Raw genomic sequence first — 25,951 nt, forward strand, 5'->3', positions numbered from 1 at the left:
GTCCCCCATAAATACTTTTGCCTCCAGTGGATTGAAGTCCGGCAACGTCTCCAGACCCTCCAAATTGGGGGATACCGCGTGGCAAAACTGAAGGTAACAAAAAAATTGGGAGTTGGGCATATCAAATTCATCTCGGAGTTCTTGGAAAGATTTCAATGTGGTGTCATGCATCACATCCCCTAAGGTCGAGATACCCACCCTGTCCTACCCCGCAAAACCTTGTAGGGAGACCAGAGCTGGGAAGCGGCCATTGTGCCATAAAGGCGTCTCCGCTGTCAGGACATTCCACCACCCCACGCGGTGCAGGGCCTGCTTCCAGATGAGAAATACCGCCAGAGTAACTGTGGGCAGTGCACTACGCAGGAGCGCAGAGTAAAGGATAGTATGAAGCGTATTGGAGCCCATCAAGAAGCGCTCCATGGCATAAGCCGGATCCGCCCGGTCACCGTACCACCATTCATTCAACACCAATAAATGAGAGGCCTGATAGTAGGAGAGAACGTCCGACGTGGCTAGTCCTCCACAGTAAGTGGAGAGGAAACACGTGCACAGCGCCACCCGAACCACACCCCCTTCCCACAAGAACTGTCCCAAGTGAGAATTGACATGACGAAACCAGCTCGGAGGAATCGGATAGGGGTGGTTCTGGAGTTGATAAAGCAGGCGCGGGAGCGCCACCATCTTAAAGATGGCCGATCTGCCATAAATGACAAGTGACATACGCGCCCAGTTCTTAATGTCTGCTCGTACCCGATCCCATACTGGCACCAAGTTCTGTTCCCAAGACACAGCCGGGGCATCTGACTTGAAGACCCCCAAATATTGGAGCCCTCCAAGTGCTACCTGAAGTGACGTGGCCCAACTACCGACGTCTGCTCGCCCAAGACCCACAGGGTAGATTTGCGGGGATTCATATATAAGCCCGAGTTATCACCAAAGATCTGTAGAATTTCTAGAAGGTGCGGCCCTGATCTATGGAGTTCTGTAAGGAAGAAGAGGACGCCATCCGCATAGAGCACTATTCTGTCGGATGGACCCCCCACCCAGTCAAATCCATTCAGCTGAGCGTCCATCTGCCAGCCTGATTGGGATGCACCAGGTTCAATATATATGGAAGGAGCCTATTGGCCAGAACCTTGGCCAGCACTTTGGCCTCCACATTGAGAAGCAAGATGGGGCGATAGGAGGAGTGCTGCTCTGGGGACAGTCCCGGCTTATGGAATACCACCACCTCCGTGTGCTTCCAGTCTAGGGGAAGCCTACCCTGATCCCTAGCCTCCTCCAAGGCCGCCCGATAGTGAGGAGCCAGTTGGGTATTATATTTCTTAAAAAATTTCACTGGGGAAACCATTTGGACCAGGGGCCTTCCCCGAGTTCAGCTCTCCCAGTGCAGTGCGAAGTTCGTCAGCTGACAGGGGAAAATCTAACTGGCCGCGCACGTCATCCGTCACCGCCTTGGGAGGCAGATCCGCCAGGAACTTATCAATCTGAGCAGGCAGGAGACACCCCCGCGGGGCATAGAGCTCCGCATAATACAGCGCGAAGCTGTCGGCCAGACTACCGGGGTCCCTCAATGGTTCCCCTGCATCATCCAGTAGCCCTGGTGACTGCTGCGCATGAAAGACCCCTTGACAGAGCCTATGCAACATTTTGCTGGACTTATCTCCGCACTGGCAGATTCTACTACGTGTGGCAAGCCACATCTGACGAGCCTCGTCCATAAGTAACGCAGCATAAGACTGTTGCGCCAGCAGGAGTTGACTCGCATCACAAGCCTCACCCGTCTGTCTACTACTGCACTCCAAGGCCCCCACCTCAGCACGCACCAATGCCTCTCGTTTGCACTTCCGCGCCTCCACACACCAGGCGATATCCACTCCCCTCAGTGTAGGTTTCAGGGCTTCCCATAGCGTAGTGGCCCCCTCATCAGAGCCCACGTTAGATGTAAGGTAGGCGGACTTCGCCTCCTGCATATGTCGCCTATAGTCCTCCTGCTGAAGATGCCACACCCACATGCACCACCGAAACGTCTGTCTTCCCCCAACCTAGCTACAGCTTCACTGACACCGGGGAATGATCCGAGAGACCCCGGGGATGGATCGTCGCCGACTCCAGGCAGCCCACCCTTGCCCTGGGAATGAAAATGTAGTCAAGTCTCGAGAAGGACCCATGCACCGCATGTATATTCGCGTGCAGCGCCGCGAGTATGCCTCCATGAATCAATCCAGTCCATACCAGCCACCAAACCCTGCAGCTTTGTGGGCCGGCCCACTTGCACCTCGCCCCCCCCCGCCGGAACCTGTCCTTAGCAGCATCCATAGCATCATTCCAGTCACCACCAATCGCCATCAGCACATCCGGGACATCAGCCCACACAGTGTATAGCTTCTCTATGAGGGACCATTGCAAAGGCGGCGGGGCATATACACAACCCAAGACTATGGGAGTCCCTCCCACCACCCCCTGTACCACTACATATCTCCCCTGCGTGTCCTGCCAGAGCTTTGTGTGGGTGTAAGAGACCCTACGATGAACCAGGATAGCAACGCCCCTGGACCCCCGCGCAAACTCAGCATGGTTAATCTGTTGGTAGCCAAATCTCTGCAGGCACAGTACCTTAGTGCCCAACAGGTGTGTTTCCTGGAGCAGAAGGATGTCAGCCCCTAGACGCTTCGCCTGTCGCAACACAGCCCCACGCTTGATTTTATGCAAAACACCCCAAACGTTCCAGCTAAGGACACGCAGGGTGCCCGGGGCCCCCCGGGGCGTATCAACGCAAGGCATCATCTGAGAGTCGCTTCAAGGAATACATGAACATGCGGACAAAAGGACAGAACAAAAAGTGAAATTCCGGCCGCCCCAAGCTGTGCAACCCCCCCCCCCATCCCAAACCAGACCCCCCCCCCCAAAACCAGAAACTCCCAACCCGAAATTGTAATTTCACCTGCTTTCTCTGACCTTGTTCCAGAATCAGTAAAACTCTCATAGTCCAAGGAGTGGGCCCTAGCTCCTGGCTATACCGCAACTGTGTGGGGTGAGATGACAGTTCCGCTTACCATGAAATACCACTGAGGACAAACCCTCAACCTCAAAGACAATATCCAATTAGCAAGTTGAAGAAATACTCGCAACAACTTGAATACCAAGGTGTAACAGATTCATTCATATTGTCTAGTCTATAGACACTTGAACACAGCTTCGTGCACATCTTGAGTATTAAATGCACATAGTGCTGCTCTATTAAACAACATAGTACTGAAGAAATGCAACATAATCCTTGATATCTCTAGTGAATTTTTCTGCCAAAATATTTCACTTGGAAGCAGATATCTGACCTTATGCAACACTTGACAAGAGTAGACTGCATAATTTTGGGATTTGCCCACATGGGCTACAAATTTAATTTTAAAAAAATCCAAAATTGTCTATCTTAATGTCCTTTTTCTTGGCTATGAGCTGTCAAGTTAATGCAAAAGCCTTGCTGCACTCTTAGAGAAGTGGGCACTAATTCAGCGTTCAACTATATACAACATGATATGTCCACATTACAACATGGACAGTCACAACTTGGGTCTATTCTGCAGTTGAACTGGACGCTTCAAACACTTAAGTTTTGGCCATGTGCCATGGAGAATTATTATTGACACAAATCTGTTTTTCCTTACCGCCATACAAAGTAGCAAATACTCATGGTACATAAAGATGCGAAGTATGCTATTCTACTCATAGAAAAACTGGAGAAGTTACCTTTCACCGTTTCAGAATCTCTGTCCGCGGATTGGATAATCCACGGGTACATCAGTCTTTCGATTTCAACATTCCGTTTCCAGTACTGTCTACAATAGCACCAAGTGCACAGATATGAAGTGTTAGGTGAAGGGTTTGTATACTAGCAGTGGGAACTACCTTTCAAATCTCTGTGTCGAAAAAGGGAAACTGAGGTTTTTCTCAGTGGTTCGGACTGCAAGAATACTTTCAGAGGATCCTTAATGTGCAAGGATGTTTTCCTTCACGGGGTCTGTAACATTTCTGTGGCAAATCTTTCTTGCTACTTGAAAGGTTCCCCAGTGGCCGTTATTTCAGGTTGCTGCAGAATTAAACCAGGAATCGCCTATCTGGTGGCGGTTGCTTCCATAGTCACTTGTTGTACTGCACCCAAGTTCTGTTTCCACCTGCCCGTACAGTTAGGGAAGCAACTCTTTGGCCTTTAAAAAATCTTTCAAAAGTGCACTTTGCTTCGCTGAGGAAACGGAAAGCCTTTTTGTTTAAAAAAGATGTGGCCTTTGCATCTGCAAAAGAGATGTTTGATCTTCAGGTTGCAATGTCCTCTTCAGAGATAAAGTTGCTACTCCGCAATAACTTCATACTACATTTTAGATAGTTTTTGCACTGTATTTTCTAGTATGTCTGATAACAACGGTAATATTGCACTTTTTGAAACACTTAGTTTCCGAGTTGGTTAGCACCTTCCAGACAGTTTCGGAGTCATTTCAACTTTTATACAGTCCATGCTCTGAACAGTTTTTTGAGGTCTTCCGCTTGTCTTGCTCCTGATTGTCAGAACTGTGATTTACATTTTTCTGCTCGGCAATGGATTGCCCATTCCAAGAATGAATAGAATAGGCACTAGTACATTTGCTGTTGTGCCGTTATTGCATGGTACAATGCTTTGGCACAGCTTTTCTTCAGGTACTGAACGAGCATTGGTTCTTACCATTCCGGCATGTTTGGCAACACTGCTCGAAGCCTGTATTCTGCTTTGCACTTTTGAGTGTGTCTTGGGCTTGAGCCTAGCAAAGCAATTGGTTGAGCCTTCAGACATAAATATACTGGTGGACCCCCTAAAGGCCCATTTGTATCGCTGTCCAATTGTTTCTGACAGCATTTTACGAGCCCTTCTGCGTCAGGTGCATTCGTGGACTAATGCGCCCACTGTAGGGGCCTGTGTTCGACCTCAGGGTCACAGGTTAGCATCCTGGCCGGTCCACTTAGCCATTTATCCTTCTGAGGTCAATAATATGAGTACCATTAAGTTGGATAACAATACACATCTGTTATTCAGCACCAAGATACCCTTGGGTGAACATGTGCTTTACCAATACACATGCTATGTTGTGATGCAATTGCTCCTAGTGAATTAGATTTTGGCTCTTGGTTGGTGGATCCCCTATTGGCTATGGTCACTCCCTCAGCTGCTGCTGTGGGGGTGGATGGGAACACATTTTGCTCCATAAACCTGCTAAGAGGTGTGCCTCTGGGAACATCATCTATAGTTGCTGGGAACAGAAATGTTTACTCTGCTGATCGGAGCCTATACTGTTTGGTGAGAACTTCTAATTCGGCCTGTTTTTAACATCTTAAATTGATTTAAAATTTGTTTTTTATGCGCTTTTTAGATTTTTATTAATAACTTTCTGCGTGTTTCTGCTTTTTCAAACTGTACGATTGCCTTTTTTAAATTGACTTTTAAGAATATATTTTATAATCACTTCAATATGCAGATATTGTGAGACTAGTTAGTATAGCTTTCATATTTTTTAGATAGCTTATTAGCCAACTTATGTCTGAGGATGGGTGTGGTGTCCTAGTTAGACCCGGGGAGGAACTCTGCCATTTTTACCATATACACATTTCCTAAGTTGCCTTTTCTTTTATACAAATACTTTTGACACACATTTACGTGCTTGACAATGTAGGATTAGTTTCTTTGAAACTACTTGGCTTACAGATTCCTCTTAGTATGAACATTATCACAACACTTTGAACACCACGTACGAGGATTTGACACACATTGTGAAAATGTAGTTATTTGTTTTCATCCATAAGGCGATAGAGCTGTCAATAGATCATAACAATGTCTGCTTGATTACGGTCTCAGCTCGAGAGCAAGGATGCTTTTGGTTGTAAATATACAAGCATTTCTGGGTTGAGGCAGAGGAGCAATTGCTGTCATTTTCGAGGTCACTGCGCTATTCACCCTTAGCCCAGCTGCTTGCTGATCGCTCTGTTAGGGATGTCCAACTCGTGACCAAGACGGAGACCTACCCTAGGCATCTAAGTTAGGGAACGCATAGTAGGAATACGATTTATTGTAAGAGCGTTCACCATCAGATGGTGCAGCCAGTGTTGATATTTCTTTGGATTCACAGGCATGTGCTTCTGGGTGATTGTCCTTCTTCAGTAAAGCAGCAGATGTCTTTTAGGGTTCTTTAATTGCTAGTTGTACCACTTCAAAGTTTGCAGGTGCGTCCCAAGGATTTGGTTGTATGTCATAATATTGTTAACAAAAATATCATCTGACATAATAATTGTGGCCCAAATATCATTCACAACATTTGCTCCGTTGGATGTAGATTTTTTATAATTAATCTAAATTAGGTGATATTTTTCTAAACAACACCTAGGCAAAACAGTCATGTCAGGCATTTAGGCAACACTATTCTGAAGATTGAATGTTACTCAAGGAGATATCTAAGTAAGATCACAAACGTAATTTTTCCTACCATCACGTCATCATTCATCCCCTTTGAGTGCAGGATTAGTTCCTTCATCCTCTGGCCTGTACTCCCACATGCCCTATGTATTATGCAGAGGGTCCTGAATTTAATATGCTTCTCCAGCAGCAACTACTGGAGCTGAGGAGGCACCGGAGACAAGTGCTCAGACCACTGAACTGCTGTCATCAGTCTGGCAGCTGCATTCTGTAGAGAGTGAAATTGGCATAGCATTGCCATCCTCATGCAGCCCTAGGCAGAAGCCGTTAGAGTAATCTGAGTTTTAGAGAGGATTGTAGATCCTGGTACTAGACACTAAAGGGATTCCAGGCCAGACTGTAAGATCTTGAGTAGGATTTTTTCTTGAAGAGAATACGAGCTCACTATTGCCCTCTAGTTTTTTTTATGCTCATCATCCATTTATGTTAGGAGAAAAACAAAAGCTACTGTTGCCCCATTCTGAGTCTTGCAGTCCTACATGGAAATGCTGGTTTTGTCCCACTCCTTACTTTGCAGTTTTCCCAAGCAGTACTGGCATTGTTTAATTTACAGGTGAAAGAGACATTGTCTGGTGTTTCCCTCTATTGCCATTGACATCATGACAAAGTACATCATTTTGATTGACATTTCATTAAACTGCTCATTGATTTCTAGCACTGACCCAAGTCTGACTGAATTCTATTGCAACGGCTTGAGTAGGGTATGCTGCTTTCCTTATGTCCTAAAGGGGACCGATAGTGGGTGTGGCTAGTGGTCTGGCTTTACCTAGTAAAAACAGAGTTCAATGTTTCCTATTTTAAAACACATCTTGAAAGTGGGGGCAAATTTACTTTTAAATGTTGATGTGGGGGTGGGGATCTTCCTGCTCTTTGGCTGTAAAAGCATTAATAAATATATATTGAATTTTAAAAAAACGGGTGGGGGTTGGAGAAGGGCATGGCTTGGGAGCACATGGGGTGAGACGTGCGCCACTGCAGCTCCGGGTTCCCGCTTCCTTTCGTAAGGCTTTCTCAGCACCGGAATCATCCCACAGCAGCCTGGACCCTGTGTAGCCTGCCATCCCTGCCTTTCCTGCCTGGAGAGTGCTGACTGCTCCGGAGATGTTGTCCTGGAGCCACTGCCTTGAGTTGGGGCCATCTGCGGAGACGGGATCGGCGGCGGGGTCATCTTGAAGCCCCGCACGGTGGGCCCGAGCTGACTGACTGGCTGAGCTGACCTGCTGTTTTGTTTGTGGTTTATTTTGCAGATTTATATAGCGCAATTTCAACCCAAAGGTATTGGAGCGCTTTACATGAGCACCAGTTACGTTACACAAGGACACATTAATTTTCTTTTTTTTTTTTTGGGTCGGCACGGGGAGATTAAGTGATTTGCCCAGAATCACATGATGTAGAGTCGACCAGAGGCTCGAACTTTGGTTTCCCATCTCCAAAGTCGGCAGTATAGCCGTGAGACCACATCCTCTCCCCTGTTCCTTGGTGACAGCGGGGCACCCGACCCCTGGAGAGGACAGTGCCAATACCCGATCCCCCGCCCCCTCACCCCGCTCACCGAGCTATGACGCTACTCTCTTCCGCACCTGGGTTGCCGTCCTGGGGAGCCACTATCTTGGAGGCTGAGGAGCCTGCAGTGTAACGCAGAGCCGTTGTGCTGCCTGCACCAGCGACGGGTGGCCCCTACACTGTGCGGGCCATGCTGCTACCTGTGGGGCTCCCTGACTGTGCTCCTCACCACCTGCTGCCTGGAAGACCCGTGAGGGGAGTCCTTGAAGCGTGGAGCTGGGGGGCTGGGTTTCGGCCTGACTTGGTAATGCTGAGAGCGGCCTGGGCCTGTGCTGGTGAGTCGCCTGTGGGGGTGGGAGGGAGAGTGCATGGTGTGAGTCCCTGCTGCTCATTACTTGGGGCCCCCTGAGAGATGACTTGGTGACCACGGGCACGTTTGTTTGAGGCCTTTGGGGCGGTGCCCGGGCCGCAGATCAACAGCCTCCTTGTCTCCAGCTGCCACTCACCCTGGTGGGTGGCAGTCGCCCTGCCCTGGGGCTTGGATTATTGTTGGTCTGCGATTCGTGACAGGGGGTTTAGTGAGTGAATGTTAAAACCCTGCCCTGTACCTGGTGATGACAGTGACAGGCCCCAGTTGGTTCTTGACCCCCTGTGCCTTCCCTCCCCCGCTTCTTGTCCTGGTTCTGAGGAGCACTTTTGGAACCTGAAGCACTGGGGGGGAGTGGGGACCCTAGTGGCCGAGCCCTTTTAAGACTGCGCTTACTGGACCTTTGGGACTTCTCTGCACTACAGCGGGGGCCCCACTGTTGGTGCCTGGTCTACTCGCCACCGGGGCAGCGCTGCACTACCTTCCAGTGACTGACTCTCAATCACCTGCCATGCTGTCTATTGGACAAACCTTCATGGGACAACACTTAGTTCTGTGCAACTTGTGGGGTCTACTGGTCGAATCTGAATCCCGTAAGTTGGATAAAGATGCACTAGCAGGGAAAAATTATGCATGGTATGTGATTAGCTCATACCAATTTTTACGCATTCAGCCGTATTTGACTGCTCATTTCTCGTGGGAAAAATGTTATATGTTCTTAAAATTACGAATGGGAATAAATCCAACAAAAGAGGGCACACAGTCTTGGATTCAGCAGTGGCAGGATTCTAATTGCAGACTATGCCGATAGCCACAAGAATCATTAGTACATATAGTGTGCTTGGTGTATTTTTTTTAAACCCCTATTCTTGAAGATTGGGGTTAGATCAGCTCGTCATGCACTTATAAGGTCCTTATCTGGCGAATCGATCCCGTTGTTATGCCAATTGATAACATTTTTATATGCAGCCACATTTTTTTAGTTTGAGATGTATTTTATTTATGTCCCTTGAACTTAAGAGCCATTTTGCACAGTTTGACATTTCGTAGAACTTAGTGTTCATGCTGCTAGGTTAATAATTAGAAATGTAATAATTGAAGCTACTCTGCGATAGTAATTATTGATGCACTTTATTATTGTCTTTGTACAATGGAATTACTAATTATTGCACGTCGGCACTTTAATATGCAATATCCTGTTATAGTAATTATTGATGCATTTTTTAATATGTGCCTACAATGGAATTACTTTTTTCTGCATGACTTAGCCCATGTTTGATTTTTTTTTATATTTCTTTTTTATATGCTCAATGTGGTGTGAATTGGTCTGGTTTAAGACATAATTATGAATGTATTGGTTAATTCTTAATGATATTTTTGTTACAGATTTTAAATATTGTGTGAAGTGAAGATGTTTTGATTGCAATGATTTTTATTAATCAAGCAATAAAGATCTTATCTTATTATTGTACTGGGCCCCTGTTCCTCTTCTACCCCTCCATTAAAGGCCTTGTAGGGTCTCCCTTGGTTGTCTGCATCCCTCCATGCACTGTGAGTGGCCGTTATGACGTAGGGCAAGTCGGCGAAAGACACTCCTATGTGGTCTGCGAGAGACAATCCAGTCACTTCACTCTGGAATAAGACTCCTGCCACGGGTGCAGATGCCGTTGCTCCCCTGACTTCTGGAGTGGAAGAGAGTGCAATGCCAGTGCCCATTTCTCAAGCTTATATGGACCGGTTTCTACAGGGAATTCTCAGCGAAATTGGATCCCTCAAGACTGATTTCAAGACCTGCCTGAAAGATATCTGTCGCAAGGGCAAGTGGACGACCTGGAGCACACAGTAGACAATCGCTCTGAAGATCAGGAAATGCCCTGGCAGAGAGTGGCAATGCTGGAGGAACAACACTTAGAGCTCTGAATGAAGTAGGAGGATCTTGAAATCAGGAGCTGTCGAAACAACATACGCAACAGGGGGTGCCGAAGGGGGCAGAGGGCAGTGATATTATGGCTTTTACAGAGGAGCTCCTACACACAAACTGTGGAGACCGATATGGTTCTCCTCCGGTTTTGGGCACCACATAGCTCCTCCCCGGGGATGCTCTGAATCTATCCCAGACATTCTGACGCAAGTTAATTTTTTTGTTGAGAAGGAAACTGTCCAAAAAGCAGCGTGGATCTAAGCCGAACTAACATTCCTCTGCTACACTGTTCAACTATTTCAGGACTGCTCTTCCGTCCACTTGAGGGACTTTCAACTAATCACAGATAAACTTCAAGAACTCAATATCCGGTACCAGTGGGGACACCCCTTCGTCATCATGTTCACTTGGGAGGAAAAAAGATGATCTATCCACTCGTTAACTGAAGCCAACCCATTCTTGCTCTGCAGATGGACCTGCCCGAGGGCACATCATCACCTCCCCGTTTCCCCCTAGAGAATTCTTGCATCCCACCTGGTCCCAGGTGCTGCCCCGCCGTACGGATAATGATCTCTCCGCTGTGACAGGCCCACTCAAGTGCTGGTCGCAGCAGGTCTTGAATGGAACTTTTGGGCCTCGTTGGCCGTATGAAGCTTGTAGTTCTTATACCATTTTTTTCTATTTCAGGTCGATTTTTTTTTTTAAAATTTTTATTTTTGGTGCAAAACAAAGATAGTATATACAGCTTCATCCATCGCGTTATCACACATTAAGTACTGGGTGAATGAAGTAATACAGTATACAGTAATGACAAAATGTATATCATCCACGTTAGAGCAAAGCATTTCAGGCCTTATCGGCGATGTGATGAATAGGGATCTACATGTGTCGTAGAAATACAGTTTGCGATTTTGTGTTTTGTTGGCTACTATTCGTCTGAGTCTTGCCTTTTTTATCTTACAACAAACATAAAACAGGAAAAACAGCACACTTAGTCCGGCACGTACTTGAAGTAGTAGCTTTCGGCACTCGTAGCACAGTCCATCTGCAAAGAGAGCAGTGCATTGTATCAAAGCCCCCTAATTCCCACACCCACCCTTACTACCTCCCAAGGCAGGTCCCACCCAGTTCCATTGCACACGCCCTATAGACATTTATACCCCCCCTCAATGCTCCTCGTCACTCTCAGATCCTTCGATGTCATCCTCTTCCAGTGGTTCGCAGATATCCCCTCTATAGGAGTTCCAGGGTTTCCACACCCCATTCCATTTACGTGGGTTGCCCCTCAATTTGTACACCGCCCTTTCAGTCAACATAAGCATGTCCATGTTGCGGAGCCATTGGGGCAGTGTGGGGAGATCAGCCGATCCCCACTTCTGTGCTATGTCCCGTTTCGCTGTTACCATCCCCACTGTGACCCAGGTCCTTGCATAAAAGGTGAGGTCAGTCGGCTCCCAGATGTTTAGCAGGCAGAGCCGTGAGTCTAGAGTGAGGGTGGTGCGAAGTGTCTGAGCCATTGTGCGCACTACCCGTTGCCAGTAACCGACAATCAGTGGACATTCCCACACCGTGTGAATAAAGGTCCCTTCTGCCCCGCAGCCCCTAAGGCAAAATGGATGATCCGCCCTGTGCAGTTTATGAAGCAGTGTACGGGTGTAATAGATTCTGTGTAGGATTTTCAGCTGCACTAGGCGAAATTTAGACGATATGCCTGCTTCACGTGGGGATGCCATGGCTGTGTTCCAGTCAGTTTCATCCAGGTCACCCACTTCCACCATACATTTGTCCTTCAGTTTCCCCAGTGGATCAGGCATATTGTTAATCAGTTTGCGGTATGTCAGCGATGTCGCCCCCTCTTGCATGAAGTCGGTAAGTAGACGATCCTCCAGAGGGGAGGATTCGGGCAGGGATGTGTCGGGCGGGATCGCTGCCTGCAGTGCGTGTCGGACCTGGATGTATCTATAGAGCTCTGTGTTCCCCAACTCGTATTGTTCTTGCAGAGTGGCAAAGGAGATCACTCCTTCCCTCGTCCACATGTCCCCCACCGTGGAGATGCCGATGCTGTCCCATTGTGTGAAGCCCTTAGAGCGTCGCAAATGGCCCAACGCCTTCGCGTCCCACAGGGGCGTAAGTTTCGTAATGATGCCATCCCACCTCAACTTTGCCTGCGCCTTGTACCATATGCGGACTGTATGTTTCGTAGGCCCATTAAGTTTTGCCGCCACTCCACGGTGGTACAGTGGGGCCAGTAAACTGTTCACACCCAGTTGCGCCCTGTCATCCTTGAACGCTGGGTCATCCTGCGGGGCATGTATCCACTGGTTAAGGATTTTGAGCTGGGCCGCCCAGTAGTACAGCTGCACGTTTGGGAGGGCGATTCCCCCGTCGTACCATCCCCTGTTTAATTTGGCGTGAGAAATGCGGGCTGGCTGGTTGCCCCATAACAGGCCCGAAATCTGCGCCGTTATTTTCTGGAGGAAGCTATCCGGCACCAGGTACGGGGCATTCTCCAGCACATATAGGAAACGTGGCAGAGCCATCATTTTAAATAGCGCTGCACGGCCAAGGAGCGTTAGGGGGAGATCCTTCCAATGGCGCACGTCCCCGCGGAGCCGGGCCAAGGGAGGTAGCAGGTTGAGCCGTGCGAAATCCGCCTCATTCCGGGTGATATGAATCCCCAGGTATTTAAATGACGTATGCGCCAGTTCCAGTGGGCAAGAGTCCGGGAGAGGCGGGAGCGGCCCCCGCAGTTCAAAAATGATGGATTTGGCCCAGTTAACGGTGTAACCCGAGATTCGCCCATGTGCTGTACAGAGAGCCAGGAGGTTAGGGAGACTCTCTTCCAGGTCCGTGAGATAGATCAGCATGTCGTCTGCATAGAGGGACACTCTGTCCTCCCATAACGGGGTCCATTGTATTCCTTTCAGGAGTTGGGTGGTGCGTATCGTGACCGCCAGTGGTTCTAAAACTAATGCGAAGAGTAGGGGCGAAAGCGGGCAGCCCTGTCGTGTACCTCTGCCTAGGGAAAAGGTTCTTGAAATGTGGCCATTGGCCGTCACCTGCGCCACTGGGTCCCTGTACAGCATTCGTATCCAGGAAAGGAACAACGGGCCAAAACCCATACGTGCGAGCACTGCAAAAAGATAGCTCCATTCCACCATGTCGAATGCCATCTTGGCGTCTAAGGAGAGGATGGCAGCCGGCTCTTGCAGTAGTGGAACTCGCGCCAGCACTCCGTGTACCCTGCGGAGATTCAAGGCCGTGCTGCGGTGTGGCATGAATCCGGATTGGTCCGGGTGGATCAGGTGGGACAGAGTCGGCAAGATCCTGTTCGCCAACACCTTGGCAATAATTTTGGCCTCCGGGTTCAAAAGGGAGATCGGTCTATACGATGAGCATTCGTTGGGGGGCTTACCTGGTTTTGGTATCGCCACAATAGTAGCCATCCGCTGATCTGGCGGCAGTGTACCCCGTGTTCTAGATTCCTCGTACATATTGAGTAGGGGCGTGCTTAAGGATTCGGCCATGACTTTCAACCAGTCAATGGGAATCCCGTTAGGGCCCATCGCCTTGCCTGGATGAAGGGCGCCTATAGCCAGCTGGATCTCCTCCACCGTAAGAGGCGCGTCTATATCCTCGGACATCTCTGGTGTCAGTTCTGACAAGGGAACGTGCGCAAGAGCAGTCTGGACCTCCCCCTCCCTCACCACTATTTCTGGGTTGTAAACTGAGGCGAAATAATCGGCGAGGACTTCTACTATCTCGTCGGGGCGGGTGTGGTTGTTGCCCTGTGGGTCTGTAAGTTGTAGGATATTCTTCCCCACTTCCTGTCTCTTGTCCAACCACGCCAGCAATTTACTGGCCTTGTCCCCAATATCATATACCCTGTGTTGTGTGGCCGCAATGTCCGACATCGTGACCTTGCGCATGTGATCTGTGAGGTGGTGCTGGTGAATCTGGAGGTCATGGAGCGTGTCGTCTGTGGGGTTCGCCATATGGGCTGTGTTGGCCCTCTCGAGGCCTAACTCTATCCCAAGGGCCTCTTGCCTGTGCTCCTTTTTGTGATTTGTGATCACAGCTATGGCCTGACCCCTGAACACTGTCTTATACGCCTCCCACAGTATAGAGGGGGAGTCCACCGAAGATTGGTTTTCTTCGAAATATAGCCGTGTCGCTCTCTTCAAGTCCTTATTAATCCGAGGTACTTTGAGGTAGCCAGGGAAAATCGGGAACAGTCTGCGCCGTGTCATGGTCGTAGTGGTAAGTGTCAATGTGAGCGGAGAGTGGTCGGAGACCCCCCGAGGTTGTATGTCCGCTTCCGCTACAGTAAGGTGACCATTAATCAAAGTAAAAAAGTAATCTATCCTGGACAGACTATTGTGCGTGGCCGAGTAGTATGTGTATTGTTGCTGAGTAGGGTGTAGAGCGCGCCATATGTCCACCAACCCCTGCGCAGTCAGGAATGTCTGGAGCCTGTTGGGCCCTTCTGCGTGCGTACGTGGGGGAAAGCGGTCCTCGGTGTTTGAAAGTGTCATGTTGAAGTCCCAACCTATGAGCAGTTCCCCGTCAGGGAGTGTCAGCAGGAATTTGCCCAAATCCGGCAAGGCTTCAGAGTGTAGGGCTGGTGGTATGTAGACCGAGACTACGTTAAAAAGCCTCCCCTCCCACTGGCCATGAACCGCCGCGAACCTGCCATGGTCATCCGTTGCAGTAGACTTGACAATAAATTTGGAAGATTTTTTCTGCAGAATGCCGGTGCCACGGGACCCCGAAGTGAACTCTGCATGTACTATCATATGGTAGCCTCTCCTATCTAGGGCCTTCGTGGCCGCTCCCGACAAGTGTGTCTCCTGTAGGAGAATGAGAGCCGGCCCCCGTCTCCTTATCCCCTGCAACACCAGCCCTCGCTTAATCTTATCCCCCAGGCCCCTCACGTTCCAGGACATGACAATTAGTGAGTTTTTCGTGGTTGGACTATCCGTTGCAGCCATAGTGAGACTCCCAATCAGACCTCCCTGCGCCCCGGGCGGACCAGAAGTGTTCAGTTACATAAGACATGCCTAGATACATAAGTGTGCGTAAAAGAAAAACTTGCAGGACCGAAAAGGCCCATAGAATAAACTTACTCAACTCACCCCCCCTCCCTGCCCCCCTGCTATACGGACTCAAAACTGCCCGCCCCCCCAACTTAGCAGAGTGCATACCCCATCCCCAAAACAGTGTACTTGCGCGTTGGGGTGAGGGGCTCTCCGCAGCCGGCAGTCTCTCATTCACACCCCCGGAGGCCCTTCACCCAGTGTCCAATGGCGGGAAGCGCTTCACAGCTTAAAAGTCTCAATACAGTAGCAAAAATGAAGTGTTCCCAAGTGGTCATTGTTCCTCAACCTCTTCCCCGCCGCCTTCAGCTCCCAAAGAGTCACTGTTGTCCGGTCCCCCTCCGGAGGCCTGTGAGTCCCGGCGATGGCCTTCAGCCCGATCTTTTCTGGAGCGATTCGTCCGTCTGTGGTTCTGACCCGGTCTCCCTCCCTCGAGCCATTCTTGCACGTTTTCCGGGCTGTCGAAGAACCAGGTTTTGTTCTCCGCTACCACCCGTAGTCTTGCGAGGAATAGCATGGAGTACGGCAGTTCTCTGGACCTCAGTTCCTTTTTCACGTCGAAAAATGTGCGTCGCCGACGGGCGACTTCCGCGGTGTAGTCGGGGAAGATGGCAACGGTGGCGTTCTGGATTTTGAGGGGAGGGGAGGACCTGGCTGCCTGCAGGATTGCGTCCCGGTCACGGAAGTTAAACAAACGTGCCACTATGGGCCGCGGGGTAGCCCCCGGTTTCGGTTGGCCACCCGGGACTCGATGGGCCCTCTCCACCGAAAAGAAGTTGGACAGTCCCTTCGGCTTTAGTTCGTTAGTTATCAGGTTCTCTACGAAGAGATCCATCGCCTTCACGCCTTCCGTCTCCGGTACCCCTATAATACGGATGTTATTGCGCCTAGAATGCCCCTCCTGCTCATCCAGCTTCTCCCGGAGCATTCTATTGTCCTGCGCCATCTTCCCCATTTCACGCTGGAGTTCTGCGACGTCTTCCACCAGTGATTTCGTGATCACTTCCATACTCTTGACCTTTTCCGACATTTTGTGGAGGTCCGCTCTAAGTAAGGTGACGTCCGTGGAGATTCCGCCAACGGTTGTTTGTAGCTGTGCCAATGCGACCATGACGTCGTCCAGTGTGGCCCTTTCCCCCCCTGGGGAGTCGGCCGTCTTGCCATTCTGTTCCTTCCCTGCCGGGGATCCGGTGGGCTTGTCGGAGGTGAATCGATCTATACGAGTCTGTGTGACGCCACCCTTAGGGCCTTTTCCCGCCATGCCGCCGAGTGTCGTGCTCCTCGTGCCCCTACGCGCCAGGATGTGAGGATCAGTGTGGACCTCCTAGCCAGGCCGGTTCAGCAACGATCAGGTCGGGCGTGCTTCTCCAGGGCGCGAGGTGCTCCGTTAGTTGCCGAGTGCGTAGCGACCGTTCAGGTCACAAGATGGCGGGCGCCCACTCCGTTGTCGATGCCCAGGCTATCGGCACTGTAGGTGACGACCTTCGAGACTTTCAGGACCCCAGTGGCCCCTCCTGTAGGCACCGCTTCCTCGAGTCGTATGAGCCGCCTCCTCCGACTCACCAAGGTATAGTCGATCTATTGAGTCCACCGCCACACGGGCACTTCCGGTCCAAGTTCTCCGGTCAGGACGCACTTCCGGCGGGGTGAATATCCAGGGAAGGTCCCGGCTCTGGAGGTGTCAGCAGGCCGGTCGGAGGCTTCGACGTATCTCTGGCTACGAACGTCGGATTTTCGCTCTGCTTGTCGCTGCTCACTCCGCCCGGTCCTGGGATCCGGTACCTGCCTTTGGGGCTTGCAGTTGTGACGGATGTTTGTGTCGGATCGACGAAGAGGCCGCTTCAGCCGCGGAGCTCGTCCCTTATGCTGCCGCCATGATCGGCTGCTAGCCACGCCCCCCCTATTTCAGGTCGATTTAGTATACAACGATTATCCAGCACCGCCCATGTGCCTGCCCGCTAGCCATCCACCTGTCTCTGCCTCCTCTGCCCTCTTACATGGCCCCCCCACCTCCCAGAGTCCACTGCACAGCCTTGTCCTTGAATCTGCCCCGGGCTGGGGCCACACCAGAGAGGAAGGTTCTATTTTATTGGGCAGTGCCTCTGCTCTCCCCCGGTATTCCCACCCATCTAGGTCTGAGCCACTGCTACTGATTCCTCTCTCCTGCGCAGTGGCCACTCTGACACACTAAGTTATTCCCCCCCCTCCACCGCCCCAAAAGGAGGAAACAAATACAGTGACATCTCCTCCTCCATGACACAATGTTATTTTCCTCCAGGAGACTCCTCTCCTGAAAGGCAGCAGTATATGCATGTACCACCAGAAATACTCCCACCACTTTAGTGCGCAAGCATTAACTAGGACAGCTGGAGTGTCCGTCCTGTGCGAGGCTGGATTCTGCACCCAGATAGCTAAGTCGGTACGGGATGTTAATGGTTGTTACATGAGACTCGCCATGCAATGGGGCACTCGTCCCTTATGCTATTTAATGTCTATGCCCCCAATCAGGCCAAGACCTCTTCCTCAAAGACTTGCTGCAAGACAAGCCAGCTTCCGGAGAGGGTGATATCATTATGGGTGGCAGTTTGAATGCTTGGAGGTATCGGCACCCTGACAGTCAGGAATATTCGTTTTATTCACATGTGCACACATCTTATTCTAGAATTGACCACCTATTCCTTACCCTCTCCCTGTCCCGAACACTGGACACTGTGGCCATCTTGGGGATTTCTATATCGGATCGCGTACATATGGAAATTATTTGGAGCTGGGATGGCCCCTCCCGACAGACAGACGCGCTGACGATTTTCCCCCACATCTCCTTGGAAACTCGGTAGATGTGGAAGAAATCCGAAAAGGAATGACTGATTATTTTGAGCTTAACGACCTCCCGTAGACCTTTGGCCACACACTTCAGGATGACTTCAAGGCCACCATCGGGGTAGTTATCTCCTCCTTAGCAATTGCCTATGCGAGAGAATCTCGTCTGATAGAGCTGGGCTTAACCACAGAGATTAAAACCATCAAGCATCTTGATTAGTCTGCCCTCTCTTGGTGTAACAAAAGGTAGCGGGCTCTGTTGCGAGGCTAGTTACGCATGCATAGAATGATTAAAGCAGAAAGGGTTCTACTGGCCTTCCAGCAGTGTTACTATGAAGAAGAGGATAAAGTGGGAGCACTTTTGGCGTGTAAATTACATCCGCAACTGGCCCGTACACACATAGCCAAGATCATGACTGACAATGGAGACTGGGCCACTACTGAACAGGCAAAGCGACAGGCCTTTTATGACTTCTGTTGGGCTCTTTACTTGGAGAACTGTGTTCTATGCAAACTCATAGATTCCTATATCCGTTCTTGTCCTTGGGACCTCATTGATTTGACCCATGGGGACCTTCTTTAGGCACCCATCACTCTTGCTGAACTGCAGTGGGCTCTAAAGGACCACCCTCCTGGCAAGACGTCTGGCCCAGATGGGCATCCAGTCACCTTCTATAGAGCCTTCATTCCTATCCTCCAGGATTGCCTCCTGGGGCTTTTTAACTCATTCACCTCTGTCTCCAGCCTTACACCAATGATGGCAGTGGCAGAGATTACCCTAAACCCGGCAAGAACCCCTCCCTGTGCGCTTCCTATCGCCTCATTGCACTTTTGAACACGGAGGCTAAGCTCTACACTAAGATCTTATCAAACCATCTGGAACCCTATCTCCCTGACCTGATTGACCCCCGATCAGGTTGGCTTCATCCGTAACCGACAGGATAACATCCGGTGGATTGCGCACCTAGGAGAGGAAACTCGGCGTCCCAACATACCTTCCTTCCGTCTCTCTCTTAATGTAGAGAATGCCTTTGATCGGGTCATTTGGTCATTCCTAAGGGCAGTCCTCTGAAAGATTGATCTTGGGCCGAATATATCTCGTATCATGGTGTTCTATCACGCTCCCACCGCTGCCATTCCGGTCAACGGCCTCCATACAAGGCCAGTGTGCCTAATGCAGGGTACGCTCCAGGGATGCTTCTTCTCGCCGCTACTGGTTGCACTCGTGGTAGAACCACTGCCAATCACTGTTGGGCAGACAGACTATATTGCTGGTATCCCCTTTGGTGGTTGTGCTCATAAACTCTCTATTCGCAGATTATCTTTTACTGACACTCTCCCAGCCTATGACCTCTGCGTTAGGGTCAACATGTCGATGTCCCGAGCTTTAGACCTTACAGCACCAAAGCAGGATCTCCCGGCTTACAGTACCACAGCAGGATCTCCCGGCCATACGAGCCATGGTCCCCTTTGAGTGGGCCCCACACGATATTAGTTCAATTCAATTCAAATATCTTTATTCTGTTATAATAATAATAACCATAAAAGCACATTACAATATATGATTAAAAATAATTTCTGAGCCAACAAATTACAGCTCATATTATCATTGATTTCCGAAGCTTAATATTTTTTTAAGAAACACAATAACAGCTGCAATAACAAATTAATTTTCTAAAAGTTGCAGACCTAAAAAGGCGGGTCGGCAATGTCTCAAGCCGAACTTATTTAAAACCGGGATAATCCATCTCTTTCTTGGTGTGCCATAAAATTTACAAAAAAACATGATATGAAAAGTTGATTGTACAGAGACATCATCACATGGGCACTTACACAAATCTCTCGACCATTCATTTACTACAGGAAAACTTAGGGATCTAAATATAATATCCAATCTAAAGCGTAAACGGTCAAAGTCTCCCTCTATTAATAGTATATACGGCTGGATTGTTGGAGTCACCAGAGTTAAATGATGGGTTCGTACCGTAGGCTTTCTAATTTCTCCTAGTAGACCCATACAACTAATTTTAAGGGCTATTCTAGGTACGCTGCACATAGAAATAGGCTCTGTAAAATATTCCGATGTCCCAATTTTGTAAGCAACTTTTTCACATATTCCAGCCAATTAATATGTTTAGCACCATCGGACCCCAGCACATCCGCCAATATATAACGATTAAAACCGGCTTCATCTGACGTCCAGATTCTATGCCAGAGAAGGACTGGCTGAATCTTGATCCCGTCCTCCAGGTATGGGATACCCAATTCCAGGTGACGTATAGTTTAAGGTACTTTCTGGTAGGGCCAGGAGAAACTCAAGAAAAATGTTTTCAGCAGTCTGCAGGGTTTTCACGTCTGCGTAGCCCCATATTCCCGCTCCATAGGTAGCTAAAGCCACACATTTAGCCCTATAAATGTGTAGGATTTCCCCCGGTGGGTGCCTCCCTAGTTTACGGCTGAAATTTGAGAAGTCCATTAACGTCTTGGCAAACAGTAGACGTCTAGTTTTAACTGCCTGAGACCAAAATCCTGTCTTATCAAATAGTATCCCTAAGTATGAAAATGTTTTTATGCACTCTATCGGTCTTCCATCTATGTGTAATGTTTAAATCCTCTTGTTTGATCCAACCCCGCTATTCATTGTGTATGTTTTGGAACAGTTTATATTGAGTCCCAAATTTGACATAAAATTAGAGAATGAATCAACAACACGTTGGAGACCTAGTGGTGTGAGGGCCATTAAAACTGCATCATCAGCATACAAGAGTGCAAGGATGGGGCGCTTTGCCGCCTTTGGTAAATTCCTGCACTCCTTGATTAAAATGGTTTCCAAGTTATTTATATATAGAGTGAAAAGAAATAGAGCAAGGTCACAGCCTTGCCTCACTCCTCTCCCAACTCTAAAGTGACTAGTGCATATTCCCCTCTCCCATATCTGACCTTAGCCTTTGCCCCTGAATAAAGTTCCCTTAAAAATGCGATTATTGAAACATCCACGCCCAGGCCTTCTAAAATTGACCACAATTTATAATGAATAACGCATTCAAAAGCTGCCTTTAGATCGACAAATGTCATAAATAATCTTCCCCTTTTAGCCCGTTTGTACTTATCCAATAAAATGTGCAAATTAAGACCCTGCTCAACTGTACCTAGGCCCTTAGGGAACCCATATTGCAGGTCGCTTATAACATCTTGTTCTTCCGCCCATACCTGCAATCTTTCTAATAAAACCCGCCCGATAATCTTTACAGTTGAATCCAGCAGTGAAATCGGGCAGTAGCAAGCAGGGTTCATCCTATCTCTCTTTTTAAAAATTGTCACAATAATAGATTTGTACCAAGTTGCTAAAAACCTCATTCGCTACATGCATTAAGAACCTGAGTTAAAAGCGGACCCCGTAAAGCTAGGTTTGTATTAAAAAGGTCCACAGGGATACCATCAGGCCCGGGGCCTTGCCACCCAGGCTTGAGGTAATTGCCGCAGTGACTTCATTAAGTGTAAAATCCAATCTTGACCCTTGTGCTGTGGCAACCACGTTCAGCGTAGTCCCCTGTGCATCTCTTACCGGGTTATTATACAGATTCGTGTAGTGTTGTATCCATTCTGGTTCCGAAATTGCAATCTCCATGGATGTCATGTCTTTGTCAGCTAAAAAAGACACGTTCACCGCTTTTCAGAAGCCAGAAAAGTTGTGACTATTGGAAGCATCACGTAAAGCACGCCAGGCTTCCATTTTTAAGGTAGTCTGCTTAGCTTTAAGTGCAGTTTCATAATTTCTTCTTGCCTCCCTAATATGATCCTTATTTTTCACCGTGGCATGAACATAATGTTAAAGTTTAGAGTATGCCTTTGTGCAGTCTGTGTCAAACCACCCTTGTTTATTAGTCGGTTTCAACAAAGAGATTTTTTTTTAAATATATTTCGAGATTACCATGACATTTTCCATAATCTCTTGACTGGACGACCTTTCATCCAAGCATGACAAAAACATACTTTTACAGTTTGATACAACTTTTGAAGTAAATTCCTCAGTATTCAGATTGTTGTCAACATTATCAGCAGAGATGGTTCTGGCGTTAGTGCTCTCTTTAAGCACTATCACATCCACACTTAAAGGGAAGTGATTGCTTAAGGCAATCCCACGTGTCTTCAAATTTTTAATTTGTGAGGCATATCTGCTAGAAGACAGTATAAAATCTATGGTTGAAAATATGCAGCGGCCATTAAAAGTAGGGCAAAAAGGTAACCTAGGCGAACATAGATTGTTAACAAATCCCATATCAAACATAAGCATGATATTGTTCAACAAATCGCCATACGTGGTATGTAGAAAATGGGCAAAACAATCACCTTTCTCATACATTAGGCCACAAACTTCTTTTTCAGCCTATTTACATGTGGGGGAATTAAAATCACTGCCCCACGATATTAGTTACTTAGAGCTTCTTGGGGGCCCCTACCTTATCAATCTGGTAGAGGGCAAACATGGCGCGCTACTGAAAAATCTATTTTGAATGATCTTTGTCGATGGCGACCCATGCACGTATCTTGGCCATTTCCAACACATATGTGGGCATGCTGTGTTATCTCTACTTAAGGAAATTTTGGGCCATATCAAGGGTGTCTTGGGCTTTCCCCTGCTATCCTCGTACATCACCACTATCCTAGGGATTTGGCCTATGGAACTGGAGGCCATGACTCGTGTATCGGTGATATGCTGGGCGCTACTAAACAGCTCATTGCACTTCACTGGAAACAGACCCTCCCCGACCCCAAGTGGCTCTGTGGCTCTCCCGTTTATGGCATGTCATGGCCATGGTGCTTTTGACACATATAATTGCTCACACCGACTCCAAGTTTACCCACATCAGGCAACCCATGATTAATTACTTCACAAGCTTGGAATATACCTGCTTTAATCCCCCCAAACTTAAGGTGCTACAACTTTTTGATTGACCTAAACCAGTTCCTCTACTCCCATCACATGTCCCTATCCTGCAAACCCCTACCTTCTTGTGCAGACAATGGGCTTCCCTAGGCATGGACAATCACAAATTGACCTGCTAAACTGTTTATATGCTGTTGTTTGTGTTTTAATACCTTGCTCTAATTGCAATTCTAAGCCTGATCATCGGAACTGTTCAGCTAATTGATGGCTCCCTTTTGTTATACCCAAGGAGTATATTGTCACGCACGTCTTGGCCTACTATGGTATGTGCATTTACAATTAGATTGATGCAAACTGGTCTGTATGGAACTAATGTCTTGATTTGCTTTGATCTGTGACAATCCTTTTCAATTAAACGAATTCAAGTAAAAAGAGAAGGGGGTATTTGTTTATTTTATTGATTTAGCTTTTTGTCAAATATTTAACACACACCTAGTTTCAATGAGTACTGCAGTGCTTCAGAGAGAACATTTGAATTGTAGCAGGTGCATCTTGTACTTGAAGTGCGCTACACAAAACAGCATGTCACGTGTGCATCGTCTTTGAGACTGCATTACAAAAATCACCAGAATATGCTTTTACCTAGAGTTTGTCATTGGGGCCACACTGTACAACTCTCCCCATTCATGGAAATAATTCTTTTTGAGAACACATTTAGTGCACCACATGAAAGTAGTTGTCTTCCTGTCCTGGCGCAGTAGCGCATTTATTACATGTGTAATGATGAGGTTAAATATGGTATAAAGATCACTTTTATTTTTCCTTATTGTACTTTGTCATAATGTATTCAAAGACCAATTGCAAAGACTATTTTTTTTACTATATTCCTTTTTCTTTCTTTCTCCTCAGATACACTGTTCCAGTTGAAGGTGAGTGATGGAGAAATTGAGTGACCTTTTCTACAGATTGTTCATTCAGTGATTAAATAGAAAGGTTGAGGCTGCTTACCAGTTTGTCTGAAAGTAGGTCTTCCCTATGCCAGGGCGAGGGTGACTAGTGGTCTTTGTTTATGGCAAGAGGTAAAATACAAAAGTTTGATGTACTTTATCAATAATTATACATCTCGAGTTGGCGGGGACAGGCAAAGTCAATCTATGTTTGGGGGAAGGATTTTATCTGACGTGATGACACCTGCTTGAGCGCTGACAGCTGATGTTGAAAGATATGTTTGTGCCTTTGTCTGTTTTGCTCATACCAGTAACCTATAAAGATAACATGCGCATGCAAGCTTTTTTTTCTGAATCACAGTAAGCAACATAATTAGAAATAATGATTGAGCGTGTGTACAGGATCGTCCGATTGTAGGCAGTCATGCGGGCCCTAGGTGGCAGTAAAAGCCAGGCTTTCTGGTCGTCTGTTTCTCCACGCTCTCTTTCATATGTAGTACTCAGTTCGAAATACGGACGGACACAGAAAGAAGTTAAGAATTAAAAATTTGCAAACATTCGTGACAAGAATTTTTAATTCTATTAAGGACCCGAAGGCGAGGATTATGCTTCTTATTTCTTTACTACTTAATCACAGCAGCCAATGAGAGAAGTTTCAAAAACACTGCATTACCCATTAATACCAACATGTCACTTGCTCAACCATAGAGCATATCCCTATATAGGCTGTAACGAAGGTGAGTGTTCTCTTTCTTTGAATAAAACCAACAGTTAAGCCAGTCCAACCAAACAGCTTGATCACGATGATCCAACTTCCACCTGAGAATCTCCTTGTGAGGAACCAACTTGGGGCTCAACTCTCGATGTCGCGCTTGGACAAAACGAAGCCCAGTAACTGCTTGGCGTAAGGGAGGCGTTTTTCCTTGCAAACTGCAGAGTGTGTACATCTTAAACCTCTGATTCATCACGCTTTACTTGCTATCCGCACCTGAAATCATAAAAGTAAAGACCGTAACTCTGGCCTCAATACATATGTGATCCACCATGACAAAAAAAAAAGGAAAGGGAGAATAAGAGAGAAAATGTATGCAGTACATTAATGCAATAGCATTGAAAGTTCTTGTCACAAATGTTTTGCACATTTTTAGGTCTCGCAGAGAGACCTATTGCCGCCGATCCACAAATCTGACTTTTAGGATCCGGATTTGTAGAAGTGCACGTGCTCGTGACCGCGCATCTATCCCCCTGCCTTGCTCTTCAAAGGCTTGCTTGATTGCCATGACTCACAGCTCTCCCCTTCCCCAGCCAGCTTTGTCAAAGTGCACGTGCTCGTGACCGCCCTTCTATCCCCCTGCCTTGCTCTTCAAAGGCTTGCTTGATTGCCATGACTCGCAGCCCTCCCCCTCCCCAGCCAGCTTCCCCCAGGCCGTGTTCCCTCCCACCTTTCCTCCTCTGTCAAACACGTCTCGGCAGGGACACTCACCAACTGCCTGGTGCTTATGAAAAGTGCTCTGATATATTCGGGTCGAGCTATTCCTGCATTTCACTCGCGGAAAAACCGCACACCAAACTCAAACAGCCCACAGACTCTCTCTCCCACCCCACCACACTCCCAGTCTCTCTCCATTCACGCACGGCAACACGCACACCATAGCTTCTCACTCATTCATCTGCACGTTCTCCCACCCCCCTCCTACTTTTTTTCTCAAAACATTTTACTACACAACCAACAGCCCCCACACTCTTTCACATTCACGCACACCATCTGATTCTTCCTTCTACCCTCTCGAAGGTCCAGCGCGCGCCTTTTGCTGAACCCACCTCTTCCTCTGTAGCACGAGAACATTCAGACGTGCACTTTCCAAGCATACAACTTCCTGCCTTTCACCTCGCGGCAACACGCACACGCACTTCTC

General features: G+C 48.0%; 1 protein-coding gene across 1 annotated transcript in view; it reads left to right on the forward strand.

The window, feature by feature from the left end:
* CHMP1A (charged multivesicular body protein 1A) overlaps nt 1-25,951 on the forward strand; it is a 101,895-nt gene that overhangs the window by 10,335 nt on the left and 65,609 nt on the right. The window contains exon 2 of the mRNA XM_086945794.1: nt 23,998-24,017. Within this exon, the coding sequence (XP_086801920.1) occupies nt 23,998-24,017 (20 nt within the window). The remainder of the gene's footprint in view (nt 1-23,997; nt 24,018-25,951) is intronic.

The sequence above is a fragment of the Lissotriton vulgaris genome, chromosome 12, assembly GCF_964263255.1.
Source record: "Lissotriton vulgaris chromosome 12, aLisVul1.2, whole genome shotgun sequence".
NCBI lineage: Eukaryota > Metazoa > Chordata > Amphibia > Caudata > Salamandridae > Lissotriton > Lissotriton vulgaris.